This window comes from Macrobrachium nipponense, chromosome 4 (genome assembly GCF_015104395.2).
Source record: "Macrobrachium nipponense isolate FS-2020 chromosome 4, ASM1510439v2, whole genome shotgun sequence".
Taxonomy (NCBI): domain Eukaryota; kingdom Metazoa; phylum Arthropoda; class Malacostraca; order Decapoda; family Palaemonidae; genus Macrobrachium; species Macrobrachium nipponense.
Window position 1 is genome coordinate 39149222 of NC_061100.1, and position 25603 is coordinate 39174824.

A 25603-nucleotide genomic window follows, 5' to 3' on the forward strand; every position below is an offset into this window, starting at 1 on the left:
TGTCATTTTCAGAATGTATAGCATTTGGAAATGAATAGCTACAATGAAATACAGGGCTGCATCAGATTTGATCTCCCAGGTCTGCTAGCAAAAATTGCATTTTATCCATTCATATCCTCTTCAGACAAAATTATGAGAGGAATCTATGTTAGAGATGAAAGCTACTCAATTTCATAGAAGATATTATGATATAGAAATGCAGGTGTGTCATTTTAGCAATTTTGGGTAAGAATGAAATGTAGATACTACTTTATTTATAATTAATGTAATTTTCCCAATATTTTCACTTCAGGCTTACTACAACATTCTAGCTGGAGCATGTATGGTGATTGGCTTAAAGTTTGCTGGGTCTGCAAACAGTGAAGCCTTTCAGATTCTTTGGAAATTCACACGAATGTTTACAAATTTTACAAAAAGGTATGTAATCTTTAAAGAACTCTGCTCTATCAACACAGCAGTGTTGATGTGGGGAAATGGGACTTTTAACTAGACATATATTGAACTATATATAATTCAAATTCAATTTAAATTCAGTTTTATTTTTACAGTCTGTAACTATCCAGTTTTCTGCAATCTTCATTTTCTTTGTCTGTACACAAGAAGTTGATTCAAAAGTTATTTTTACATTTACATGAGACATTGAATGGTCAGATTTGAAGTTTTGTTCATGCTCTTTGCTATTTTTTATGGCAGTACCACTTCTAGCCTCAAGAAGATGATGTTTTAAAGCATGGTTTAGGAAAAAATCTGTTGTTTATGAAACAAATTTTTAAAATTAATCTTGCCTCTCATTACATAGCTTTTATTTCCATGCCAGCTGTACACAGTTCGAAAGAGTGAAACAAAAAATAAGAACACTCGGTTATCTATGAATATCTATCTATCTATCTTCTATCTATATACAGTCATACCCCTACATACAAAAGTCCCTACGTACAAAAAATCTAGGTTACGAAGGCAAAGACAAAGATTTTATTTGCTTCTGTGTACAAAAATAATTCAGGAAGCCTGTTCGTCTTCTACCTTGCTAAGAATAAACTTTAGTTTTTTTTTTCCCCTAAATATAAATGCTTTACAGAATTTAAGATAAAGGGCGTCAAAGAAAGAGAGGATAATACTTTATGCCTCATTTTGGCCTTAGAGAGGTTGGATTCACAGAGGTCACGTTCTTCTCACAGCATGTTTTGGAAGTTTTTTTTCCAAGACAGTCTGATTATTCTATAAGCATCTATTACAAATGGACCTTAACAACCTCTCCACTCTGAGTCAGTCTTCGTGCAGACTGACCAGAAGTGGACATGAATGAGAGGATTTTTCAAGGTGAATGACAATAGTCATAGCCAGGACATAGAATTGCTGCAGATCGTGTTTGATGGAAGAGGAAACTGTCCTCTTCCGATACCTCTGTGAACCACATATAGGTTTTTTCTTCCTTTTCAGAGGGAAGAATCAACTTTATATATATCTGCTATCAAAGAGCGCAGTAAAAGGCTATACTCTGTCTATACAAGGAGAATTAGAGATAGCAGAGGATTAAGATCTTCGGGATCTGATACGATACCTCAATACGACAAGAGTAGGATATCATGTACTTCGAATGGGATCTTTTGTGGCTTCAGATTCCGTGTTCCGACAAGATGGAACTGCTCCTCATCAAACTTCTTTGAGAAATTTTATGAGGGAATTCTTTGTTTTCTCTTGGCCCTTAACTACCAAGAAGACAAGTGAATTTTTTGTGCATTGGAATCTCGCATCAGATTTAATGGAGACTCGGCAATGGGTTCTTGCCAGCATAGTATGTCTGGCAAGAGAACTAAAACCCTCTATTCCTGACTCAACGATTTCAGATAGAAGTTTCGTTGCCCAGGCAGGGTACTTACGTTTTCACCTACATAAGAAGAGATGGTTTAAACGTTTTGCCTACAAAGTCTTTGGGATGCGATGAGGGCTCGAAATGCTTCCCAGAAGGTATTCAGAGAGATACAGTAAAGAGCTAGAAATCAGGAATCCTCCCAATTTCAGCTCGGAGTCTCCTTCGACTTCCAAGCCCCTTCCCTTCCTTCGGACAAGGATAGGGAAGATTCTGCAACGAGGAACTTCATCAGCAAGTAAGAAGAGATCTCGTTAGCAACGGAAGGATTCAAGAAGGATCCTCCTCGGAGGAAGACTCTTATCTTTCGTACTGTTAGATGTCCTATCGTCTAATGGATGTAGTTTACTACAATCACCTTCCCTTGCCGGAGAGGCCAGAAGCTCAAAGTGGAAGAATTTCTTCCACCCTTCTCCAATCTCCTGATAAACCATTGTGGAGTTTCAGGACTTTCGGACAATGTAGCGCCAACCAGGCGCCAAATGCCAAAACAGGTGTAAAAAACGCCAGAGGCAGACAGTTTCAAGGAACACTGTCATTGTCTGATGAAGAGAAAGAGGGGGCCTCCAACCTAGCGCAGATGCGCTGGAGGCAAACAAGTCAGACAGATAAGAGTGTCTGATGTGGGCATCGCCAGACATCCTCGAGACTCTACCAAGCTCGAAGCTCCAGCAAGTGGAGAGGAGTCAGCCAGGGGCCAGACGCCAAATAGTGCCAGTCTGGAGCCAGGCGCGCAGCTACTTCCAGGCGCGAGGCGCCAGCCATGAGTCAGGCGAAAAGCGCCTTCCAGGAGCTAGGCGGCCAACCAAGTGTCAGGCAGGCGTGAGGCGCCAGCCAGGCTCGAGGCTCCAACCAGACTCGAGGCGCCAGCCAGGAGCGAGGCGCCACCCAGGCGCGAGGCGCCACCCAGGCGCAAGCCAGGCTCTAGGCTTCATCCAGAAAAGATCCATTTCAAAGGAAGCCCTGGTCTTCTTTGAAATAAGTGTGATCGCTAAAAGCACTTCATGAATGACTTGATGATTCCTTCAAACAGCTGAGAATTAAAAGCGCTTGAAGTGCGAGCTTTTATGAATTCTTGTTCGTTACATAACAATATGTCGTGAAGGACATATTAGCTGTAACTTAAGGGAGATGCAACTCTGTGTTGACTTCCCTTTGCACGAAGGAGGTCAAGTTGACCTACGAGAGATCCTTCTCTCTTGGTTTTATGTGTCTACGGATACGTTGCTGGGATAGGGAGCCGACACTGATCCTTAACTAAGTGAGTTAATTTTTATGTTAACATAGTGTTTTTTTTTCTTTGGTTTGTTTGAAAGGAGTTTGGGGATAGCTCTTTTCAAACTAAGCACAAACCCTCGTGTTAGGATCAGGTGATCGGGATCGGTGTTGTGCTCCTTAAATTATGCCCTAGGCATAGGTGTATTGTCATGTAAATTGGATAAGACCCCATTGACAAATGACCATTAGATTCTGTCGAGTAAGTGGATAAGACCCCATTGACAGATCTACAAGAACTCTTAGCCATAGGTCACATCCTCGCTGAGGCTCTTGAGACGAAGCAGACACCTATAACTGATTCACTTAAGGTAGATTCTCGGATGAGCCTTATTCTTACGAGACGTTTGTTTGGTGGCTGCTGATTGGCTGGTACCGGGAGGTAGGCAGCTCCCAGCCAATCAGCGGCCGCCAAACTAACGTCTCGTAGGCATAGGGCTCAACCAAGAATCTACCTTAAGTGAATCAGTTATAGCAATAGCTAGGAAGTCAACCCTTCGTCTAAACACATAGGAACCAAGGTTTTATTTATCTATTACCTACAACGTATGTTGTTTACCTGTCTAATCAGTAATTAGCTGTCTCTTACCCACCGCCAAAGGTGCCAATCAGCTAAGTATATATCTGACAGGGAAGTTGAATGTATGAAAATGATATTGTTATTGTACAATAAAGTTTCATACATACTTACCTGGCAGATATATACGATTGAATGGCCCACCCAGCCTCCCCTCAGGAGACAGGTGGAAGAGAAAAATCTGTCCTTAGAAGGTAATAGTTCCTATTCCTGCCACCCAGCGGCAGGCCGGTAGATCACCTGACCTACCTACCTGTAGCGTGTGCCGCGAAATTCGAATTTCTATCGGGGACGACGGAGTCTATAGCTAAGTATATATCTGCCAGGTAAGTATGTATGAAACTTTATTGTACAATAACAATATCATGTTATTAGCCATGGGTCCCAAGAATGTTGCTGAAGTTCACGGAAAGAAGAGGATGCTTTCTATGGAGACGAAGATGGAGATAATCAAGAAGTGTTATGTTTTCTGCCATTTGTTAATGTGTTTCGTAAAGTTTAGTGTTAAAGTTTTCTGCCATTTTTTAATGTTTCGTAAAGTTAAGTGTTCATGTTTTCTGCCATTTGTCCTCCTCCTCTGTCACCACTTTCGGACATCCCCTCACTCGAAAGGTAAGGTTCCACATTTTACTACATACATACGTACATGTACATACAGTATTTCTTTTTCCCTGTACACTAATACACTTTATTTACAGGTACAGTCACGGTTAGGTTAGGTATTGAATGGTCCAAATTGTTGTACAGTAGTGCCTCAGGTTACGAAATTAATCCGTTCCGAAGCGGCCTTCGTAACCTGATTTTTTCGTATCTAGAACTACGTTTTACATGTAAATTGCCTAATTCGTTCCAAGCCCTACAAAAACACCACAGTAAATTTTATTATAAAGCTAAATTGATCAATAAACAATGAAATACAACAATTTGGACCATCCAATACCTAACCTAACCGTAACTGTACCTGTAAATAAAGTGTACAAGAAATACTGTACGTACATGTACGTATGTATGTAGTAAAATGTGGAACCTTATCTTTCGAGTGAGGCGATGTCCAAAAGTTGATTAGTATGAGAGACTGTTCAGAATTAAGTGGATTAGAGGTGAGAAGGAAAACAGGTACAGTTAGTACACGGCTGAACTGCTGGAGGAAGGCATAGGTTTGGTAGACCTAGGGGGACATGGCAGAGAACAAAAAAGTAAGGAAATGGGAGAGGAATGTTCTGATGATCTATCTGAGAGAAATAACACAGGAAAGCTACTTATGGTGGGGTATCATGGAGACCCTATGTAGCTCCTGGGCAGCAAGAATTAATTGAGGTTGGAAGGGATTAGGCATCCTGAGGGGAAGAGATTAGATTAAGTTATTGATGGGTTTATGGGAAAAAAGATATATTTTATTGTATAAATTTAATTTAAAATAAACCAGTCACTTACATAGGATTTAGGAGAGATGAATTTGTTGCTGAAAGCCCCACATTAGCTAAGTGTGACACACATGATACAGAAAGAGATTGTGGGGATTGGGAGGGCAAGACTGATTAGTATGAGGTATCATATGACAAAGAAAGGATCCTGGAGAGATTAAATGATAAGTAGAGTGCACAAAAATTTAATTTTCACTTCAAAAATTATTGGTGAAAAATAAGTTGGATTTCTGTCAATGTAGACATTAATGGAAATGAAGCTGCTCAAGCAGCCAAAGTTGCAATTATTATAATGAGATCACATGTAGATATTCTTATTAGTGATTATATAACATCTATAGAACCCATTATTATTTTGATCAATAAATGGTAGAATGTGTGGACAAATAAACCATATATGTAGCAACAAATGCAGGCAGATCAAACTCAACGTTTGAATATGCAGTACATACATCAAATCAAAAGGAACAACACAAAAGTAATTTTGACTTGCCCTAGATTCTGTCACACTTGTTTAACCCTTGGATATGTAACCCTTACTGGACGTGCACGATCATATGAGTGAACTACATGACATGTTGAGTATCCACCATAGGACCCAAGGAAAAGGCCCTATGGGCAACTTCCCAAGGTAAAAGGAGATGAATGTGATCTGTGTGATTACTTTCCATCATAGTACATGACCAACAAGTTCTTCCTGAATGCAATGGCCAGACCAGTGCCCCTAGCCTCAAAAGATCTAGCCTGAAAGTACTGATGTCCACCAGGAAGTTGCCAGGTGCACTTGTTTGATCATCTCATTGGTCAGTGAAATTATAATTTGGATATGTTTCTTAGCCAACTTGAAGCTAATTCGCAAGTAGTTGGCATTAAGCTGAAAGTCTAGTATTTAAGGCGGCAACATAGATTTCATACTGTCATTGGAACCACAGGACCATAGAAGTGAAATGATCGATCAAGCACCTCAGTGGCATGGTCAGAATGGTGTTGGCATGCCACCTCGGTGGCTGCGAGTTCGAATCGCGGCCATTCCATTGAGGAGTGAGAGATGTGTATTTCTGGTGTAGAAGTTCACTCTAGATGTGTTTGGAAGTCACCTAAAGCTGTTGGTCCCATTGCTGAATAACCACTGGTTCCATGCAATGTAAAAACATCATACAAACAAACAAACAATCTCACTGATCACCTTCCAAACATGTAGAATGGCAAAAGGCATAAACCTCCAAATTTAAAAGATACCAAAGATGTCTTCATCAGCCTTTGAAGAAGCTTCATCCTTTAGATTGCTGCTTCAAGTTTGTGCATTTCAGAGCCATGTCTTCTCAGCTATTTGTGATGTATAGGAAAATAGCAGGCTTTCTGTCTTGGATCAGATCACAGCTGCTTTACTAATTCCCAATGAAGTGGACTGTCATATTCTATTCTACTGTAAGGAATCCCTGAAGGTCATAGAAGAAGAAACCTTTCATGAAAACAAGGAAGGCAAGCCTGAAGTTGGTTGATTTAGTTAATCTTTGTAGTCATGCCTTACCAATGTAACATCACCCTCCTGTTTGAATCCATGCCATGACTGTGGGGTGTCTTGTGACTGCTATTACATTATAGGCTCATTTAATTGGTTCTTGGGTCTGGGCATTGCTGGTGCTGCTATTAGACTAGGCATCTGCATGGTCACAGTCTCATGTTTCAGTGCTGAGTGAGGAGACTTCTGCAAGCTGTAATCAGCACAGCAGGCGCACACAAAGTGGGACAGGTTACTGTGGAATACCCATGGTTTGAGGTGACTTGTATACATAGGGCTTCTGCTATTTTTCTTTAGCAATTTCTGGGACATCTGTGAACACAAATGTGGGCTGTATGTAAGTGATGGATATGTGGTTGAACAAATTGCATGTTGTATAGGGTATATGTTGGCTTGTAAACTTATTTCCATTCATAATATTTTTTTTAAAGATTAAACATTAAATTGGGTCTACATAGAATTTTCTTTGAGAAATTTCATGTATTCAGTCTTCAGCTGCATAGCCCCCAGAGATTTATGACCAAGATGAAGTCTAGATTTCGTATTTATAACCTTAATTTATGCATGCTGTTTTTCAAAAATAATTGAAATTCATGAAAGGGTTTGAATTAGTCCACAACATTTACTTCCCTTCCGACAGCAACCAGTCAGTTTGACTCCACAGTTGTAAGTGCAGTTCTCTTTTGTATTTGAACTTCTTTGAATATGACTCCAAGTGCATATAGTACTATAAAACCAAAACTGCAGAGCATCATAAACAGCATGTACTAGAGTAGGTGCAGTCCCAGGAACCCCTTTAACTACAATTGACTTAGAGCTAATTTATGGAGAGAAATTTGCAGCAGTACTGTCAAGTAAAGGAACTTTGATCTATTACCTAACCGTGCTTCTCTTCTTTCAGCATATGTAATTTTATCTCAGGTTATTGGAATTAGCTTGAATTGTTGCCTACTTCAGATGCTAAAGTATTGATAGCTATATAGTTTTTGTAATTTTTCATTCCTAATGGCTCATTTATTTGACAATCTTTACAGGAGTGTTGCAGAGCTTGCTGGCAAGTCCACAATTGAGACTTGTTTGAATGTCATTCTTTTAAGTCTCTCCATGGTAATGGCTGGAACAGGGGATCTTGACGTCCTCCGTATCATCAGATACTTGCGCTCAAAAATTGGCCCTACAAATTCCACTGTTGGGTATGCATTGAATTTTTTTTAGTATACAAGTGTTCTGTATTAAGGTGGAGTAGAATTCAGTCTAATTTTAGGCCTATCATGGTAGCCCTCAAATCAAGATGTAAAGAATTACTACTGGGTTTGAATATGATTACTGGCCACAAAGTTTGACATACATAGGTCTATAATACTAGTAGAATGCTATATTAATTGAGAGTAACTAGAGGAGTACAAATAATGTTTTAATGTGAACTGGGCTACATCCCATTATAATCAGTACACCCAATAGCTTAAGTCTTGATTATCTTACTAAATGAAATACAAATACAATACATTCCATTTATGCTTCATCATCACCACCACCTCCAACACTGTGTTAAGCTAGTGTTATATATGCTTACTAATTATAATTATGAGCAACTGTGGCCACCATTGAATTGTTTTTAATGAGACAAATTAGCATGGTGAGTTATATACATCCTGGATTTGCATGTATGCTTCAAGAGAATTTCCATGTATGCTTCAAGAGAAATTTTTAAATGCAAGCTTTGTTTAGGATTAGGTTCAAGCCAAGAACTATGATAATGCTTTATTAGAGCTCCAACACTTTGTTTCAAGTATGAAGGCTAATGTGAAAAAGATTTGACCAGGAGACCACGTTATTATCATCACCACAGAGTAATATGAGCACCAAATCAGGTTTCTGGATTTTCTTCCCAAAAGGGTTTTGTCATAGAAGTTTATCCATCCTGAAATTTAGATTGGTGCCAGGCTAAAAAGATTACCTGGTCATAGTGACATAACCCATATTTCATACAAATACTGGCAGTCCCCAGTTAACGACAGTGGTTCTATTCCGTTGTTAACCAGGACATTACAATAATTATGGTAATAAATGGTGTTTGCGATGCCATAAGCACCAATAAATCATTTACCGATATAAAAAAATACTTACCAGCTGATAAACCACCTACTGACTCGATAAATCACCTACTGACACCAATAAATACCCTACTGACACTGATAAACCACCTACTGACACCGATAATCTGCCTACTGACACTGATAAACCACCTACTGACACCAATAAACTGCCTACTGACGCTGACAGACCACCTACTGACACTGAGAAACCGCCTTCTGACGGTGATAAACCACCTACTGACACTGATAAACTGCCTACTGATGCTGATAAACCACCTACTGACACTGATAAACTGCCTACTGACCCAAATAAACCACCTACTGACACCGATAAACCAATTCCACTAGTAAGTGGGGACTGCCTGTAAGTGGATCCTTAATGTTGATGACTGCTACATGAAAACTGACAATTCTGTAAACTTCTGTAGTATATCAAACAGAAAGTAAATCAGTCGTCCTTAGACTCGAAAGCTTCATAAGATATAAGACTAGGTGGGACTAAGTAATGAAAGACACCAGACTCAACTTTGATGATTTTGAGTCCCTTTTTAGGGTCAAAAATTGTTTAAAGTTCTTTGTAATCTAAAGATATCACCATTATAACTTGAAACTTAATTTTAACACAAAGTTTATGAAAAGATGTCCTTCAGACATTCAGAAGAAAATGATTGAATGATGGAGTCTACTTAAAATTTAGCAATTGCATATTTGTCCCTTAAACGCCTATTGAACGTATTAAACATTGACGAAAATTGTCTGTTGGGTGCTTAATTGACGTATGATACGTCGACGCAAAAAAGTTTTTTTTTAAATTCGCGGAAAAATAGTTATAGGCCTACTTGGCAAAAACTTTTGAATCACACACCTTGGGGGATGTTGGGAGTTCACGGATCAAGCTGTTGTTTTGTTTACAAGCATTACCCAGGCGCGCGTGCGAGAATTTCTTTCTTCTCGCACTAAAAAGCATCAGCGACACATCTCAGAAATTATTTCGTCACTTTGACGTTATTTTTGCTCAATTTTATATTAGCCATTACATAGAGTTTTATATATGGTTGTAGCTTTTATCAGTTTTGAAATATTTTCATATAAATAACAATAAGTGCCAAAATTTCAACCTTCGCGTCCACCTTTGGACTCGACCGAAATGTTGGAAACGCAAATGTAGCTAAAACTCTTATATTTAGTAATATTTTTCATAAAAATAACAGAATAACGTGGCCAAAATTTCAACCCTTCGGTTCAACTTTGACTCCCCCGACCGAAATGGTTGGAAAACGCAATTGTAAGCTAAAACTCTTATATTCTAGTAATATTCAATCATTTACCTTCATTCTGCAACAAATTGGAAGTCCCTAGCACAATATTTTTATTTATGGTGAATTTTTGAAAAAACTTTTTCCTTACGTCCGCGCCGTAACTGCCGAAAAAATCATAAATTCTTTCGTTCGATTGTCGTAATGTTTGCACCGTTTTATATTAGCCATTACATAAAGTTTTATATATGAAAATATGTGCAATTTCATGTAGAATACAACCAAAAACAACCCACCCATGGTTGTAGCTTTCATCAGTTTTGAAATATTTTCATATAAATTACGATAAGTGCCAAAGTTGACCTTCGGTCAACTTTGACTCGACCAAAGTGGTCGAAAAAAAAAACGTAATTGTAAGCTAAAACTCTTACATTCTAGTAATATTCAATCATTTATCTTCATTTTGCAACAAATTGGAAGTCTCTAGCACAATATTTCGATTGATGGTGAATTTTTGAAAAAAACTTTTTCCTTACGTCCTCGCGGTACCTGCCGAAAAAATCAGAAATTCTTTCATCCGATTGTTGTAATATTTGCACCGTTGTATATTAGCCATTACATAAAGTTTTAGATATGAAAATGTGTGCAATTTTATGTAGAATACAACAAAAAATAACTCATGGTTGTAGCTTTTATCAGTTTTGAAATATTTTCATATAAATCACGATAAATAGAAAAAATTTGACCTTCAGTCAACTTTAACTCGACCGAAATGGTCTAAAACTGCAATTGTATGCTACAACACGTACAGTCTAGTAATATTCAATCAATTACCTTTATTTTGCAACAAATTGGAAGTCTCTAGCACAATATTTTGATTTATGGTGAATTTTTGAAAACAACATTTTTATGTATGCAACTTACTAATTAGTTACATAGCTATAGTTTCTAAACCGTCGGCAGCTAGAATTTTTGAAATTCGCGGAAGCGCTAGTTTGTTTTGGTCAGGTGATACCCCCCGCCCACTATCGGGGGAGTCAGGAACCAACACCGTCCAAAAATCAGTTGTTTCTGCTGGCTGGTACTGTCAACACAATTTCAGTAGGAGCGGAATTTTTGGAATTCTTTGCCGTCGCTCTTGGTTGGAGTTATTTGGTGAAGTACTCTGAATATTGGAAGTTTGGTTTTCGGTAATAGCTATTTAGGAATTGATAATAGTTTTAAATAGTTTTGCACCGAAATTCACTAGTTTTGAATTGGTCTACATAATGTCAGACACTAGGTCATCTGGGATTAGATATTGTAGTAAAGGCTGCAATACTAGGATCGCTAAAGTGGGTAACGATCCACATTCAATTTGCAGAGGTTGTAGGGGACAGACTTGTACACCAGATCAAACTTGTGGGGAGTGTAGTAATTGGGATCAAAGGAATTGGAAGATCTTGACTAGTTACACGAACAAGTTAGAGAGAGATAAAAAGAGAAAAGCGGCTTCTAGAGCTAAAGCAAAAATCTTAATTAGTCAGGAATTGTCTAATGATAATTTGTCTCTTTCTGAACCTTCCCCTCCACCTTTCATTCCCAGTCCTAATCTTGGCTCTCTCACACCTGTACCCGATGCTGTGACCAATTTAGAAGCAAGAGTCGATCAGAAATTTTCGATCATGCTCCAAGCGATGGAGAAATTAGGAGCGTCCGTTAAAACTCTTAATGGACAAGGTAAGTGGTGAAGTGAGTACAAGTGTAAGTGTTGTGGAGGAGGTGGCTGTTTGTCCCACTGATTCTCCTAGGCAAAGGTCCCTGTCTAACTCCCCAGACCTGGGAGGAGGCATACTGGTAGATAAAGAGTCTTCTCTCACTGCCTACTAAGCCTTGCTTTTTTACTTTGTAGACAATTTTTCTGATTCATTCTCGCCAGTAGCCCCAATGTCTCCAGTGTCTTCTTACATGAGAGACAACCAGGAAGACTCCAGGAAATTACCGAAACTAGTACTGTCTTTTTCGGCTCGGAAAGCGTTAAAGGAAATTAAACTTTGGCTTTAAGATAAGAGGGATCAAGGCAAGGTCAACTTCTACTTCCCTCCTTGTCTCTCAACTAGGAGACACTTGTGTTACGAAACCAGAGAAGCTCTCTCTTTTGGTGTGTCTGCCTCTGCCCAGGGAGACTTCTCCACGCTTATTGACGCGGCGAGAAGATCGGCTTTCAACTCAGCCAAGATAACGTTTACGGCGTCAGAATTTGACCACCTCATTAAGAATATCTTTAAGGTGTTCAAAGTTTTTAGCTCCCTGGACTGGGTAGCAGGAGCCTTGGGACGTAAACTGAAGAGCTTTTCTATGTTGAGTGAGGAAGCTTTTACAGACATTTTGGGAGTGATCTCCTGTTTAGATAAGGGGATTAGAGACAGTTCCGCGGAACTAGCATCTCTCTTCATGTTAGGTATCCTAAAGAAGAGAGAGCTATGGTGTTCTCGTACCCAAAAGTCTGCCTTGTTATATTCGCCCTTGGATAAGAAGCACCTGTTTCCAGAAGAGACAGTAGTGCTAGTTGCCTCCGAATTGCAAAAGAAAGCAACAGAGGATCTTCTCTCGCATTCCACTAAACGGGCTAGAGAAAATATCCCTAGTGTACGCCCCTCGCCAGCCAACCGAGGACAACCCTTTCAGGGCAGGGGATTCGGTAGATTTTCCCCAAGATCAAGGGGCAGAGCACGTTTCACCCTTAAATCTATTAAAAAATCCTCAACCAACCCCTCAACCAAGAAGTAGTATATCAGTCCTTCGTGCGCCAGTAGGAGCGAGGCTCAATCAGTTTTGGGAAGAATGGGAAGCAAGAGGGGCGGAACCTTGGATCATAAAGGTTTTAAGAGAAGGTTACGATATTCCATTCAAGAGAAAACCACCGTTATCAGGCTCTCCAATAGCTTTGACAGCCTACTCAGAAAATTCAAAGAAGTTCATCGCCCTTTTGGAAGAGGTTTCGTCTCTCTTGCAAAAGAAAGCAATAGAGTTAGTAGAGGAGCCACTAACACCAGGGTTTTACAATCGTCTGTTCGTTGTACCCAAGTCATCGGGGGGCTGGAGACCCGTATTGGATGTAAGCACTCTGAACCTTCATGTGCAAAAGACAAAGTTCAAGATTGAGACGAATCAGTCTGTCCTTTCATCAATCCGTCAAGTGGATTGGATGATCTCCATCGATATGGAGGATGCATATTTTCACATCCCAATACACCAAAACTCAAAGAGGTTTCTGCATTTTGTCTTCAGGGACAAAATATACCAGTTCAGAGCGCTCTGTTTCAGGCTTTCGACCGCACCACAAGTGTTTACCCGAGTGCTAGCTCCCATTGCGAAATGGTTACATCTAGTCAGGATAAGAATATCCCTTTACTTGGACGATTGGCTTCTCCGGTCAGAAACAAAGGAGAGGTGCACGGAGGACCTTCAGAAAACCCTGACTTTAGCTCAGGATCTAGGACTGTTAATAAACAGACGAAAGTCGCAGTTTCTCCCCAGTCAGGAATTAGTCTATTTGGGGATGAGGATCAACTCGGTGAGTTTTCGGGCTTTTCCATCCCCACAGAGAATCGAGTCGTGCCTGCAGAAGGTAGGGCAATTTTTAGTTCTCCAGGAATGCTCTGCAAAGGAATGGATGAGTCTTTTGGGCACTATCCTCAATAGAACAATTCATGACACTAGGGAGACTGCACATGAGGAACCTACAGTTCTTCCTCAGAGCGAATTGAACAGAAAGAAGTTTCCGGACTCTTTTGTGTTCCCTATCACACAGGAGAAATAAAAGAGGATCTGCAATGGTGGAAGTTAAGAGACAGACTTGCGGAAGGGAGGTCCCTCCTCCCACAGAGCCCCAACCTAGTGTTCTTTTCAGACGCATCGGATCAAGGTTGGGGAGCGATTCTGGGGGAAAAAGAAGTTTCAGGAGTTTGGAATGCAGATAAAAAACAGTGGCATATAAATCGAAAGGAACTGACCGCCATCCACTGGGGATTGCTGAAGTTTGTGGACGAAGTTCGCAACAAAGTAGTGGCGATACACTCTGACAGCACGACAGCGCTCTCCTACATAATGAAACAATGAGGGACACTCGTTTTCTCTTTGCGAGACGGCAAGGAGCCTGCTGGTATGGGCGAATTGGAATCAAACCACATTATTTCCGAGGTTCGTTCAGGGGAAGCTCAATGTTCTCGCGGACGAACTGAGCCGCAGGAGGCAAGTGCTTCACACAGAATGGATGATGAATCGAGTGGTATGCCTCGAATTATGGAAACTCTGGGGGAAACCTATGATGGATCTGTTTGCCACAGCAAGAAACTATCGTCTCCTCCTTTACTGTTCACCAGCCCCGGACCCAAAAGCATGGTCAACGGATGCGATGCTTTTGGACTGGTCGAACAAAGACTTGTACGCTTTTCTTCCATTCAAGATGGTGAGAGAAGTCATAAACAAATTCGGAACGCATCACAACGTTTCGATGACTCTCATCGCTCCATTCTGTCCAGCGCAGGAATGGTTTCCAGATCTTTTAGATCTTCTAGTGGATTGGCCAAGGTTACTTCCTCAGAGAACAGATCTACTCAGACAACCCCACTTCAGGAGGTTCCATCAAGGACTATCCGACAACTCTTACGAGCGAAGGGGTTTTCAAGACAAGCGGCGAGAGCTATTGTGCAATGCAGAAGGGAATCTTCAAGTAAAGTCTATCAGGCAAAGTGGGCTGTGTTTAGAGCCTGGTGTAAAAAGCATAATGTTTCGTCATCTGAAACAACTATAACAGAAATAGCAGATTTTCTTTTATATTTGAGAACAGATAGAAATCTGTCTACTGCAACTATCAAAGGCTATAAGGCTATGTTGGGAACTGTTTTCAAGCACAGAGGATTGGAAGTGTCGTCGAATAGAGATCTTGCAGATCTCATTAAGTCCTTCGATATAGAAAAACCCAAAGCTTCGAAGATATTATCTTGGAACCTAGATGTAGTACTTAAGTGGTTGTCGGGAACTCCGTGTGAGCCGTTGCAAAGAGCATCGTAAAGAGATTTGATGAGAAAGACCTTATTCCTAGTAGCTCTGTCTACAGCTAAAAGAGTAAGTGAAATAAATGCCATGGACAAGAGAATAGGCTTTGCACAGGGTAGTGCGGTTTGCGCATTAACCTTGGGATTTTTGGCAAAAAACGAGATCCCGTCCAAACCATGGCCTCGTTCGTTCAGTATCAAAAACCTCACGGACTTGGTAGGACCGGAAGAAGAGGAGAGGTTGCTTTGCCCGGTCAGAGCTCTGAAATGTTATTTACAAAGGACAGAGAAGGTTCGGGGCCTGTCCGACCATCTATGGTGTTTGGTAAGGAATCCGGCGCGCCTGATGTCTAAAAATGCCCTGGCGTTCTTCTTACGTAGCGTGATTGTAGAGGCTCATGCACAAGTGAAAGAAACTGACATTAATAAAACTTAAAGTGAAAGCTCACGAGGTAAGAGCAGTAGCATCTTCTCTCTCGTTTAAACACAATCTCTCTTTGGACTCGATTATTCAAGCAACATATTGGAAATGTAAATCAGTGTTCACCTTGCATTACTTGCATGATGTTGAAACAGTATATGAAAATTGCAGTACCCTAGGTCCATATTTAGCGGCGGGCACAGCATTGGGTAAGGATGTGTAGGAAGTCATACCTTCCTAGCCTATCTCTTCGCCTTGAACGAGGTTATTGAGTTTTTTATGGGAGCCTGGAGGTACTATGGATGTACTAGGAGTACCCTTCAGTCAAGTGTAGAGTTGGGTATGGATTTTATGGTTATGGTCGAGGTGATATGTTTTTTACTCTGGTAATATTCGATTATTTGGTACTACGCCCTGGGCAAGGGCATGATTTGGTTGACCATGCTAGCCACGGACATTCCTTAGCTGCATGGGTCCCACTGTTTAGAGGACGAGCCATGACTATACCGCCATGTCCCTATGAGTTAAGACGAGCGACTTCCAGAAGCACTAATCAACTGTTCAGCTCTCTTAACAGGTAAGGAACCAACAAGCATCTACATGGATGCTAGCTCTAAATGGATCAAAAGTATGAGCATATCCATGGATCCCACCTCCTACAATGTGGGATTCAGGTATGTAACTACTTGGTAAGTTGCATACATAAAAATGACTTTTTTATGATAAGATTTTATGTATACTTACCAAGTAGTTACATGATCAAAGCCCGCCCTCCTCCCCTCTCATGGATAATAGGGCATAAACAACTGATTTTTGGACGGTGTTGGTTCCTCACTCCCCCGATAGTGGGCGGGGGGGGTATCACCTGACCAAAACAAACTAGCGCTTTTATATTTTCATATAAATCACAATAAATAGAAAAAATTCGACCTTCGGTCAACTTTAACTCGACTGAAATGGTCGAAAACTGCTATTATAAGCTACAACACTTACAGTCTAGTAATATTAAATCAATTACCTTCATTTTGCAACAAACGGGAAGTCTAGCACAATATTTCACTTTATGGTGAATTATTGAAAACAACTTTTTTTTACATCCGCGCGTTACGAATTCATGCATCATATTGTGATAATATTTTCTGTGTTGCTTTGATCGTTTTACAATTTGTTATATGCCAAAATCATTGCAATTTAGTGTACAATGCAACAAAAAAATAATTAACTCATTAGCTTTAACCTTTTTGCTCAGCGCGATTTGTATACAATTATATATGAAATTTTTTTTTGCGCTGTCTTATATTCCAATATTTATATATGATGATATTTTTTTCTTTTCTGATGGTTACATTCTAAACTTCAGGCAATGACAAAAAAAGAGCCCAAAATTAACTCTTAATTTTGAAAACTAAGCGTGCTGTGATTTTTTGAAAAAAACTTTTTTTCCTCTTCAGCGCTCACTCGCGAACACCGCCGGCATACAGGAGACACTTTCGGAAATACCGGCTCAGCGTTTAAGGGTTAATTGACGCATACAAATATCTATACAGTAATACCTCAAACATTCTCTAGCTCAGGTTCCAGAACCCGTCGCGGATCAGGAGGAATCGTGATGTTTGGTAGGAGTCACTAAAAATACTAATAAATGCTTATTTCTAGAGTTTAAATCATAAATATGACCCAAATCATACTCCCAATGCACTTTAATTTCATTTGATACATTACCCTTAAAAAAAAGAAATAAATGGCTTACCTAAAAATAGAGTACAGTATTACTTAATGGTTATTGTATTGGCCAAACAAGTGCATTTACAGTACAGTATGCAAACCCCTATACCACATAATTCATTGGCTGCCTGTTTTCTTTTGTACTCACATTAAGGTAAAACCAAGTAACAAATGGGACTGTAAAGTTAATGACTGATAATTTTCTTTACCATTGTCAGGAAGGTAAACTAGGTAAACTTCATAAGTCACAGAAGTCATATAACAATTCTTTTCACATTGTTACGGAATATAAAAAAAGTTCTGAATTTCTGGAGAAACTATCATGAAAAAAGTCTGAAAAATTTTCCACTTTGTGATATTTTTGCTATATTATGATTTAACAGTAGTAAACCCTGTCAGTGTACCACAGTTTGACTTATGTCAGCTAATAATGTTCCCATGAAAATCAGGGTCATTTGAGAAGAGCAAAAATACCAGTAATATTGATAGACAACATTGATTTTAGATTACTACTTGTCCACTGATTCGTCTACCATTATACACTTCATTAAGAGTTCATATAAAGGAGTCCTGATTACTTGTTAGCAAAGATAACCTTCATCTGGGGTTAGGATATGCCTACGAAAAACACCTTCAGCCTCTAGGATGCACAACTTTATTGTCAACAAAAAATACCTTCTTGGGTGCCAGGAAATATGCTAGCTTTGGGGCTATCCATATGAAAGATTGAAAATTTGTATAGTGCTTTCACTAAATTCCAACTCAAGAAATCAGATCAGGTATTAGATATCAGTGTTCCTCTATACAGTACAGTATTGCTAAAACTCAACCTCAATAATGCTCTCTCCATTCTATGTTATTTCATCTGAGTGTACAATGACAAACCATTACCTGGTATCACTCAACCGTTGACTCCAATTCACTTGACAAGCATCCATCATCAATAGCTTTACATATTTAACATGAATATGAATAGATACAAGACCTTCTTTAACATTGGTCGGTGGAGGTTGTCAAATACGTACCTTCTCATAACCAAACAAAGCTTCCAGAGGGGAATTTTTAATTTAACCCTCTTACTCCGAAGCGGTAAAAAAAAAATTGTCTCCCGTGTGCCGGAGGTGTTTCAGAGTGAGCGCGGAAGCGGAAAAAATATTTTTTTCAAAAAATCACAGCGCACTTAGTTTTCAAGATTAAGAGTTCATTTTTGGCTCCTTTTTTTGTCATTGGCTGAAGTTTAGTATGCAACCATCAGAAATGAAAAAAATTATCATTATCATATATAAATAATGTGATATATGATAGCGCAAAAATGAAATTTCATATATAATTGCATTCAAATCGCGCTGTGCGCAAAACGGTTAAAGGTAACAAGTTACTTTTTTTCGTTGTAATGTACACTAAATTGCAATCATTTTGGTATATAACACATTGTAAAACAATAAAAGCAACACAGAGAAACACAGAGAAAATATTATCACAAAATAATGCATGAATTCGTAACGCGCGGACGTAAACAAATATTTTTTTCAAAAATTCACCATAAATCTAAATATTGTCCTAGACACTTCCAATTTCTTCCAAATTGAAGACAAATGATTGAATATTACTATACTGTAAGAGTATTAGCTTACAATTGCAGTTTTCGACCATATCTGACGAGTTAAAGTTGACCGAATGTCGAATTTTTTTATATATATTTTTTTATATCCAATTATTTCGGAAATAAGAAAAGCTACAACCTTCAAATATTTTTTGTTTTATTCTACATGAAATTGCGCACATTTTCATATATAAAACTCTATGAAATGCCTAATATGAAACGGAGCAAATATTCCAAGAATGGTACGTACGCATTTCGGAGATTTGTGGCGGAGAATCCGCGCGCCAAATTGCCATCCAAAATTAATATATAAATAAATGAGAGAAGTATTATTTTTATGTGAATAATTCAAATAAATAAATACAAGTGATGAACTGATTGTAGAGATGCAGTCATTTCCAAAACAATGGCCAAAACAAAATACTATGACAACATTAGACCTTCTTGTTTTTCTGGAGGAGAAAGGCCTGAAAGAGATCTATCCAAACATGTGGGTGGCATTAAGAATTGCTGTCACTACACCTGTGACTGTGGCATCTGCAGAGAGAAGCTTCTCTAAACTTAAGCTCATTAAAACATATTTAAGGTCTACTATGTCAAAGGAGCGCCTAAATGGGCTGGCAATAATTAGTATTAATAGAGAAATATCCAAACAGATTTCGTATGATGACACTATAGATGATTTTGCTGCAAGAAAGTCAAGAAGAGTCAGGTTTTAAACATGAAAAATCAGTGAAGAAAACTTGTACTATATACGTAATAGTTTTAGCATAGCCCTCAACATATATGCATTGAGTTCTATGGTTTTAGAGTGGCAAGATTACTTTTTTCAATTTATCTTAGGTAGGATTTGCAATAAAAATGTATAATGGTGTTATTCTATTAAAATTTACAAAAATAGTTTGTATACTTTTGAGCCTATACTTTTCCTTGTTGTGTATGTATATACGTGAAGATGATTTATTAATAAAGTATGTTGTTTTGTTGTGGAACTTGAGATGCTAGTTGTGTTCGAAATTGTTTGTTATTATTTCCAGCCTGGAGGGAAGGGGGCTGCCATAACGAGTTCTTGCCTGGGGCGCTTAATGAACTTGAAACGGCCCTGTACAGGCCGGAACATCGTCAAAAATCCTAAGAAAACCTTACTTTTAATCCTTTGGGTGCATTGAAAACTATGTAAACTGCATTCTTATTGCATTTTTCATCAAAAAAAATTTAAATATTGATTATTTTGCATTTTTGGTGTCATTTCATCTGCCAGATCAGTGTTGTAGGCGTCGTAACCCTGGAACATGCGTCGTAACCCTGGAAATAATTTCTGATGAATTTAATTGAAAAGCCTCATAACCTCGGAACGTCGTAAGCCGAGACCGTTGTAACCCGGGGACTGCCTGTACTATCATTATCATATTGTTACTAAAGTATTGTTTATAAACATTGCCATTGTACGCCATTTACATTTGATATTGTTTACATTCTCAAAATCTTGGCTGATTGAAAACTACCAAGACCACCATTACTACCAACAGCTTCATTGCCATTAGTTGCCAGAAAAAACATAATTCAAAGACACTTTTTCTTGTGAATTAGCAACCAAGACCATCATTACTACCAGCAGCTTTATTGCCATTAGTTGCCAGAAGAAACAAAATTCGAAGACAATTTTTCTTGTAAATTAGGAAAGTTGACTTGAAAACGGGTGGGTGCATTACTTTATTGCAAAAGCAGTTAGTGTGATTTCACCAGTAACAGACATCACTGTCACCTATTCCAAAATGTTTTACAGCCTGCCCTTTATTCATTTTATCGAGTCTCAGCTATAACCTGCAGCCTTAATTTATGAAGGATGAAACAGTAATGATGTTGCAATCAGCTGTTTCTCGATTCAGTTGTTCATGTAGGTACAGGTTGACAAGCCTTCATCCAAAATCCTAAAAATCAGAACTTTTTAGTGGAGGATGGAGTATTATTGTATGATGAGTCATGTGGGGATTCTCAAAGTGGTGTTGTCATAGAATTTGTTTTTGAATAAATAATGAAAATTGGAGCAAGAAAGTTAGGTTTGGAAACAGGCTTGGAAGAGACCAGAAATTATTGGACACTAAGTGGAAAACATAAGCAGTGCTGCTGGGGCCAAAGGGTACACTTGCCAAAACCTTAAGTGCTGCATATTGGATACATACAAGGCACAGTATTATAGGTTAATGCCCACAGATGGATATTAGATGGAAATTATTTTTTTTTCTCTTTCAGGTATGGATCCCATCTTGCCATTCATATGTCTTTGGGATTTCTGTTTTTAGGGGGAGGGAGGTTTTCTCTTGGTACAAGCAACATGGCTATTGCTGCATTGCTAATTGCTTGCTTCCCAAAATTCCCGACACACTCAAATGACAACCGTTATCACTTGCAGGTTAGTGGATAAGCAAAGATTCTTGTTTCCAAGGGAGTTTTGTTGATGCAATATTAAAATTCATCATAATTTTAACATTTAAATTTATATGTTATGATAAGTAAACATGATCATGTAATTATGTTCATCTCAAATGTTATTAATAACAGTGACTTGTCATTACCAATTGAAAGTATGTACAGTTTGATATGCATCAAGTATATGAATTTCAGTGTTATTAGACAATTATATTGTCATTTTTTACTTGTAATACCTTTAGGCATTGTGTGAAGAAATATTTCACAGTTTCACTGGGGTAGCTAGTGTTCAAGAAAAAAATAATAGCTCCCAAATTTTCTGTTAAAGTAACACATGCCATCACGATCAATGTACATATTCAAGTATTTCATAAGTAGTAAAGAGTGAGTCAAAATTATGAATTGACAGTATAAATATTGAACTTTTCCTTCAGGCTCTTCGCCATTTGTATGTGTTAGCTGCTGAGCCAAGGTTGTTAATACCGGTTGATGTTGACACAGGACGTCTTTGTCAAGTTCATGTTACATTGAAGTAAGTAAAAATTCCATTGAAATTACAAAATAATCCAATGCATAATAATAAATAATTTCTGTGACTAAGTAACACCTTTCAAATCTTAGCCTGGAATATTGTTTATATATCAGATTATCAGTTATTTCATTCATTACATTTGGTTACAGCTTTTATTGGAAGGAGTTTATATGTAAGGTTGTTTGTTATGTATTCCTGTGATTATTTGAGTGTGTATATTTTATTTCTTGTGTTGGTTTTCAAATCTTTGTATAGTCAAGAAAAAATTGAAGGAGGAAAACAGTTTACTAAATGTTTGAACTAGGATGGACCATCTCTCTGCCAACATAAAGCCAACAGAACTGACCATATTTGAGAGTGGAAGTGAGATCATTAAAGGCCTGTTATTGTATACCCCTCACTGTCTTTTTACCTTTGGGATTGTATGTACATAACCATTCTCAGATCTTTTACTCATGTCCTTTTAAAATCTGTTCATAATTTTGCTTTGCCATCCTTTGTCCATGTGCAGTTTATAATTACATCCATATTTTACATATTAAACTTGAGATTTGTAATGCAGTGGAATAAATACTGATTTATGTACATGAGCCTTTGGATAAGAATTCTAGTGTGAATATAAGGAACAGTGCTTGGAGAAGAGTTTTCCTTATTAGAAGGCCTTACATATAAGTTTGTTCATGAAACTTACCCAGCAGATATATATACAGCTGTATTGCTCTGAAGTCCGACAGAAATTTCAAAACTCCCGGCACACGCAGTGGTCGGCCAGGTGGTTAGTACCCATTCCCGCTGCTGGGAGGCGGGAGTTAGGAACCATTCCCATTTTCTAGTCAGATTTTTTCTGTCGCTCGTAATGAAAACACCTGTTTTCATTACCTCCGACCAGGATTTTGACTCTCCATTGCCGCTTAAGTATCCTAATTATCTTTTGAATGATTGACTTGGATGTGTGGCTAGGCATACGCTATTGTAATTTAATTAACCTTTGTTTAACTTGTCTGAATCTAGTTCGGCTAGTTTCAGACTGTGTTGTCTGCACAAGTAAGGTGAGGCTACCGAAAGTGTCGGTAAATCCTCATTTGGTATGCACTGGGATTGAAAACGTTTTTTCTTTATTGAAAGATCGATGTAAGACGTGTGAGAGTTTGACTGATTCCGAAGGGAAGACAGATGATTCGTATGTACGCAAATTAGAGCGGGATTAAATCACGGGTCTTCCTCAAGAAACTGCATTAGTAAACAGAAGTCAGGGTAATGAACCTACTAACCTTTCTGTAGACTTTGTTTTGCCTAACCCTGTAGTTTGGCCTACGAGCCATTAGGCTATGTCTACGAAAGAATGCCTTTTTCTGTTATTGTGAATTCCATTCGTAATTTGGAATCTAAAGTGCTCGCTCTCCAATCAGTGTTGTGAAGTGTAGTGCCCCCAGTGTTGTGGAGGGGGCATCAGATCGGCCCTATAATGCCTCTAGGCCTGGACCTCTGTCGAACTTCCAAGCCCAAGAAGACGAACATGTCGAAAGCCGGCAGGAGGGTTACGGGGAACCCCCACCGATTCTGGCGCCCCCCTTCGGCAGAACCTGTAGACGATCCCCAGGCTGCCAAAAAATAGTGCACGAGAACGGATCATGAAAGATTGCTTCTCGTCCTCCGAGGCGTCCTCCCCGCACAGGGGTTGGAGTCTGGGAAGAACTTGCGCCCCTAAAACTAAAAGAAGCTTTAGTAGCAAGAGGACGCTTCACGTCCTCTCTCTCGTCGAGAGGGAGCGTCAGATCGGCCCTATAATACCTCTAGGCCTGGACCTCTGTCGGACTCCCAGGACCAGGGAGAGGGCATGTCGAAAGCCGAAGGAGGTTTACGGGGTCTCCACATTGATCTGGCGTCCCTTTAGCAGAACCTGTACGAGCCACAGGCTGCAAAAGAGTGTGTTCGTGTGCGTTCCCTCCGTGAGGGATTTTCGTCTTAGAGGCGTCCTCCCCGAACAGTAGTTGGAGCATGAGAAGACGCTCGCGTCCTCTGAAGAGAACAAAGACGTTAGATGTCGCACAGGCGGCCATCGTCAGTAGTTTCTTAGAGGAGCACGCAGAGCTTCTTTGCGCTCCTTCTACTTTACGGGCTTCGCCTTTATTAGCGTCCTCCCCGAACAGTAGTTGGAGCATGAGAAGACGCTCACGTCCTCTGAAAAGAACAAAGACGTTAGATGTCGCACAGACGGCCATCGTCAGTAGTTTCTTAGAGGAGCACGCAGAGCCTCTTTGCGCTCCTTCTGCTTTACAGGCTTCGCCTTTGTAGGCGTCCTCCCCGAACGGTAGTTGGAGCATGAGAAGACGCTCATGTCCTCTGAAAAGAACAAGGACGTTAGATGTCGCACAGGTTACCATCGTCAGTAGTTTCTTAGAGGAGCATGCAGAGCCTCTTTGCGCTCCTTCTGCTTTACGGGCTTCGCCTTTATACGTGACTACTCTCCACCGCAAAAAAGATCAAAGACGCAAAATGACACACGGGAGGCCTGTGTCTTTGATCTCAGGGAAGAGGACGCTTCACGTCCTTTCTCTTTTGCTGCTTTGCGGTCGTCACCTGAGAGTTTTGCTGCATGGACGCCTCAAAAGAGAACCAGACGTCATCAGACGATGACGTCTTTGAACCCCCCTGTCGCTCCAAGAATAGAGCTGTGAAGGGACAGGTGAGAAGGAATAGGGCTTTCTCTCGCTCCTCTCCTTCTCATAGGATCAGCTTTTCACCTGAAAAGGAACATTCTAGAAAAGAGGGTCATCCGTTTGATGCAACATCGACTTGCTTCGTTGCCGACTGGGAGACAGGCAGAACCGCGTCCTAGAAGAAAAGATGATATATTGCCATTAAAAGATCTAAGCGGTCTCCCGCAACTGCAGATCGCTCTTCTCTTTCACCAGTTGCTACGCCTTCTAGATTAGTGCGTCTCACCTGCCGTTATGTAAAAAAACATGAGAAACTTCCTCCTTAAGATTCTTATATCGAGAGGAAGAAAGCTCTCCTTACTATTCAAGGGGTTCCCCTCTCGTATTATAGGGTCTCTCTTTATCCGTAAACTGACGTTATTTTTGTTGCAAACCAAGGAGTGTTGCAAGCTGAGATACTCGACGCTCCTAGTTCGACCCTGAGGGAGCGTGGTGTTTACAAGCGTGACGTTTCTATAGATGCTAAGCTGGACGCTTATTTAGACACCAAGCGTGACACTCGGCTGGACGCCGAGCGTGGCGCTCAGCTGGATGTCAAGCGTGACGCTCGGATGGACGTTGAGCGTGACGCTCGAATGGACGCTTTGTGGACATTCTTCAGGATCACAACGTGATATTTGTCTGGAAGCTCGTCGACAATCTGACTTTCGTAGAGACTCCCATCGAGAGAGTGCAAGAAATTATTACCTCTATATCGGAATTTTTAGTGACTTAATATTCAGAAAGCACCTATTACGTCACAACAGCAATCTTCATCAAGGATTGAATCGAAAGGACTTATATCACCGTCTTCGGGAGTCCCCTCTGCCGCTCATATAGAAGAAGGATGACTTAGTAGGATGTCAGAAGAAACTGACGAGGACCACCTTTCATGTCAGCTTCGTCTGATTATCAGGTATTGGTTCGTTTGCTTCGAGCTTCAGTTGGAGACGAATTCCAACCTATGGCTCCTCGCTATCCTCCTCCTCAGTTTTCGTTATCGAAAACCGACAAGATTCCTGGTTTGTTCATAAAACTTGCCCGGTGGATGTATGTATAGCTGTGTTTCTCTGAAATACAGCTATATATATATTTATCTGCCGGGTAAGTATGAACAAACTTTATTGTATCTTA

General features: G+C 39.7%; 1 protein-coding gene across 1 annotated transcript in view; it reads left to right on the forward strand.

Annotated features, from left to right (window-relative positions):
* LOC135210874 (anaphase-promoting complex subunit 1-like) overlaps positions 1–25603 on the forward strand; it is a 164786-nt gene that overhangs the window by 91930 nt on the left and 47253 nt on the right. The window contains exons 12-15 of the mRNA XM_064243786.1: positions 293–417; positions 7703–7861; positions 21062–21221; positions 21673–21770. Coding sequence (XP_064099856.1) covers positions 293–417; positions 7703–7861; positions 21062–21221; positions 21673–21770 — 542 coding nt within the window. The remainder of the gene's footprint in view (positions 1–292; positions 418–7702; positions 7862–21061; positions 21222–21672; positions 21771–25603) is intronic.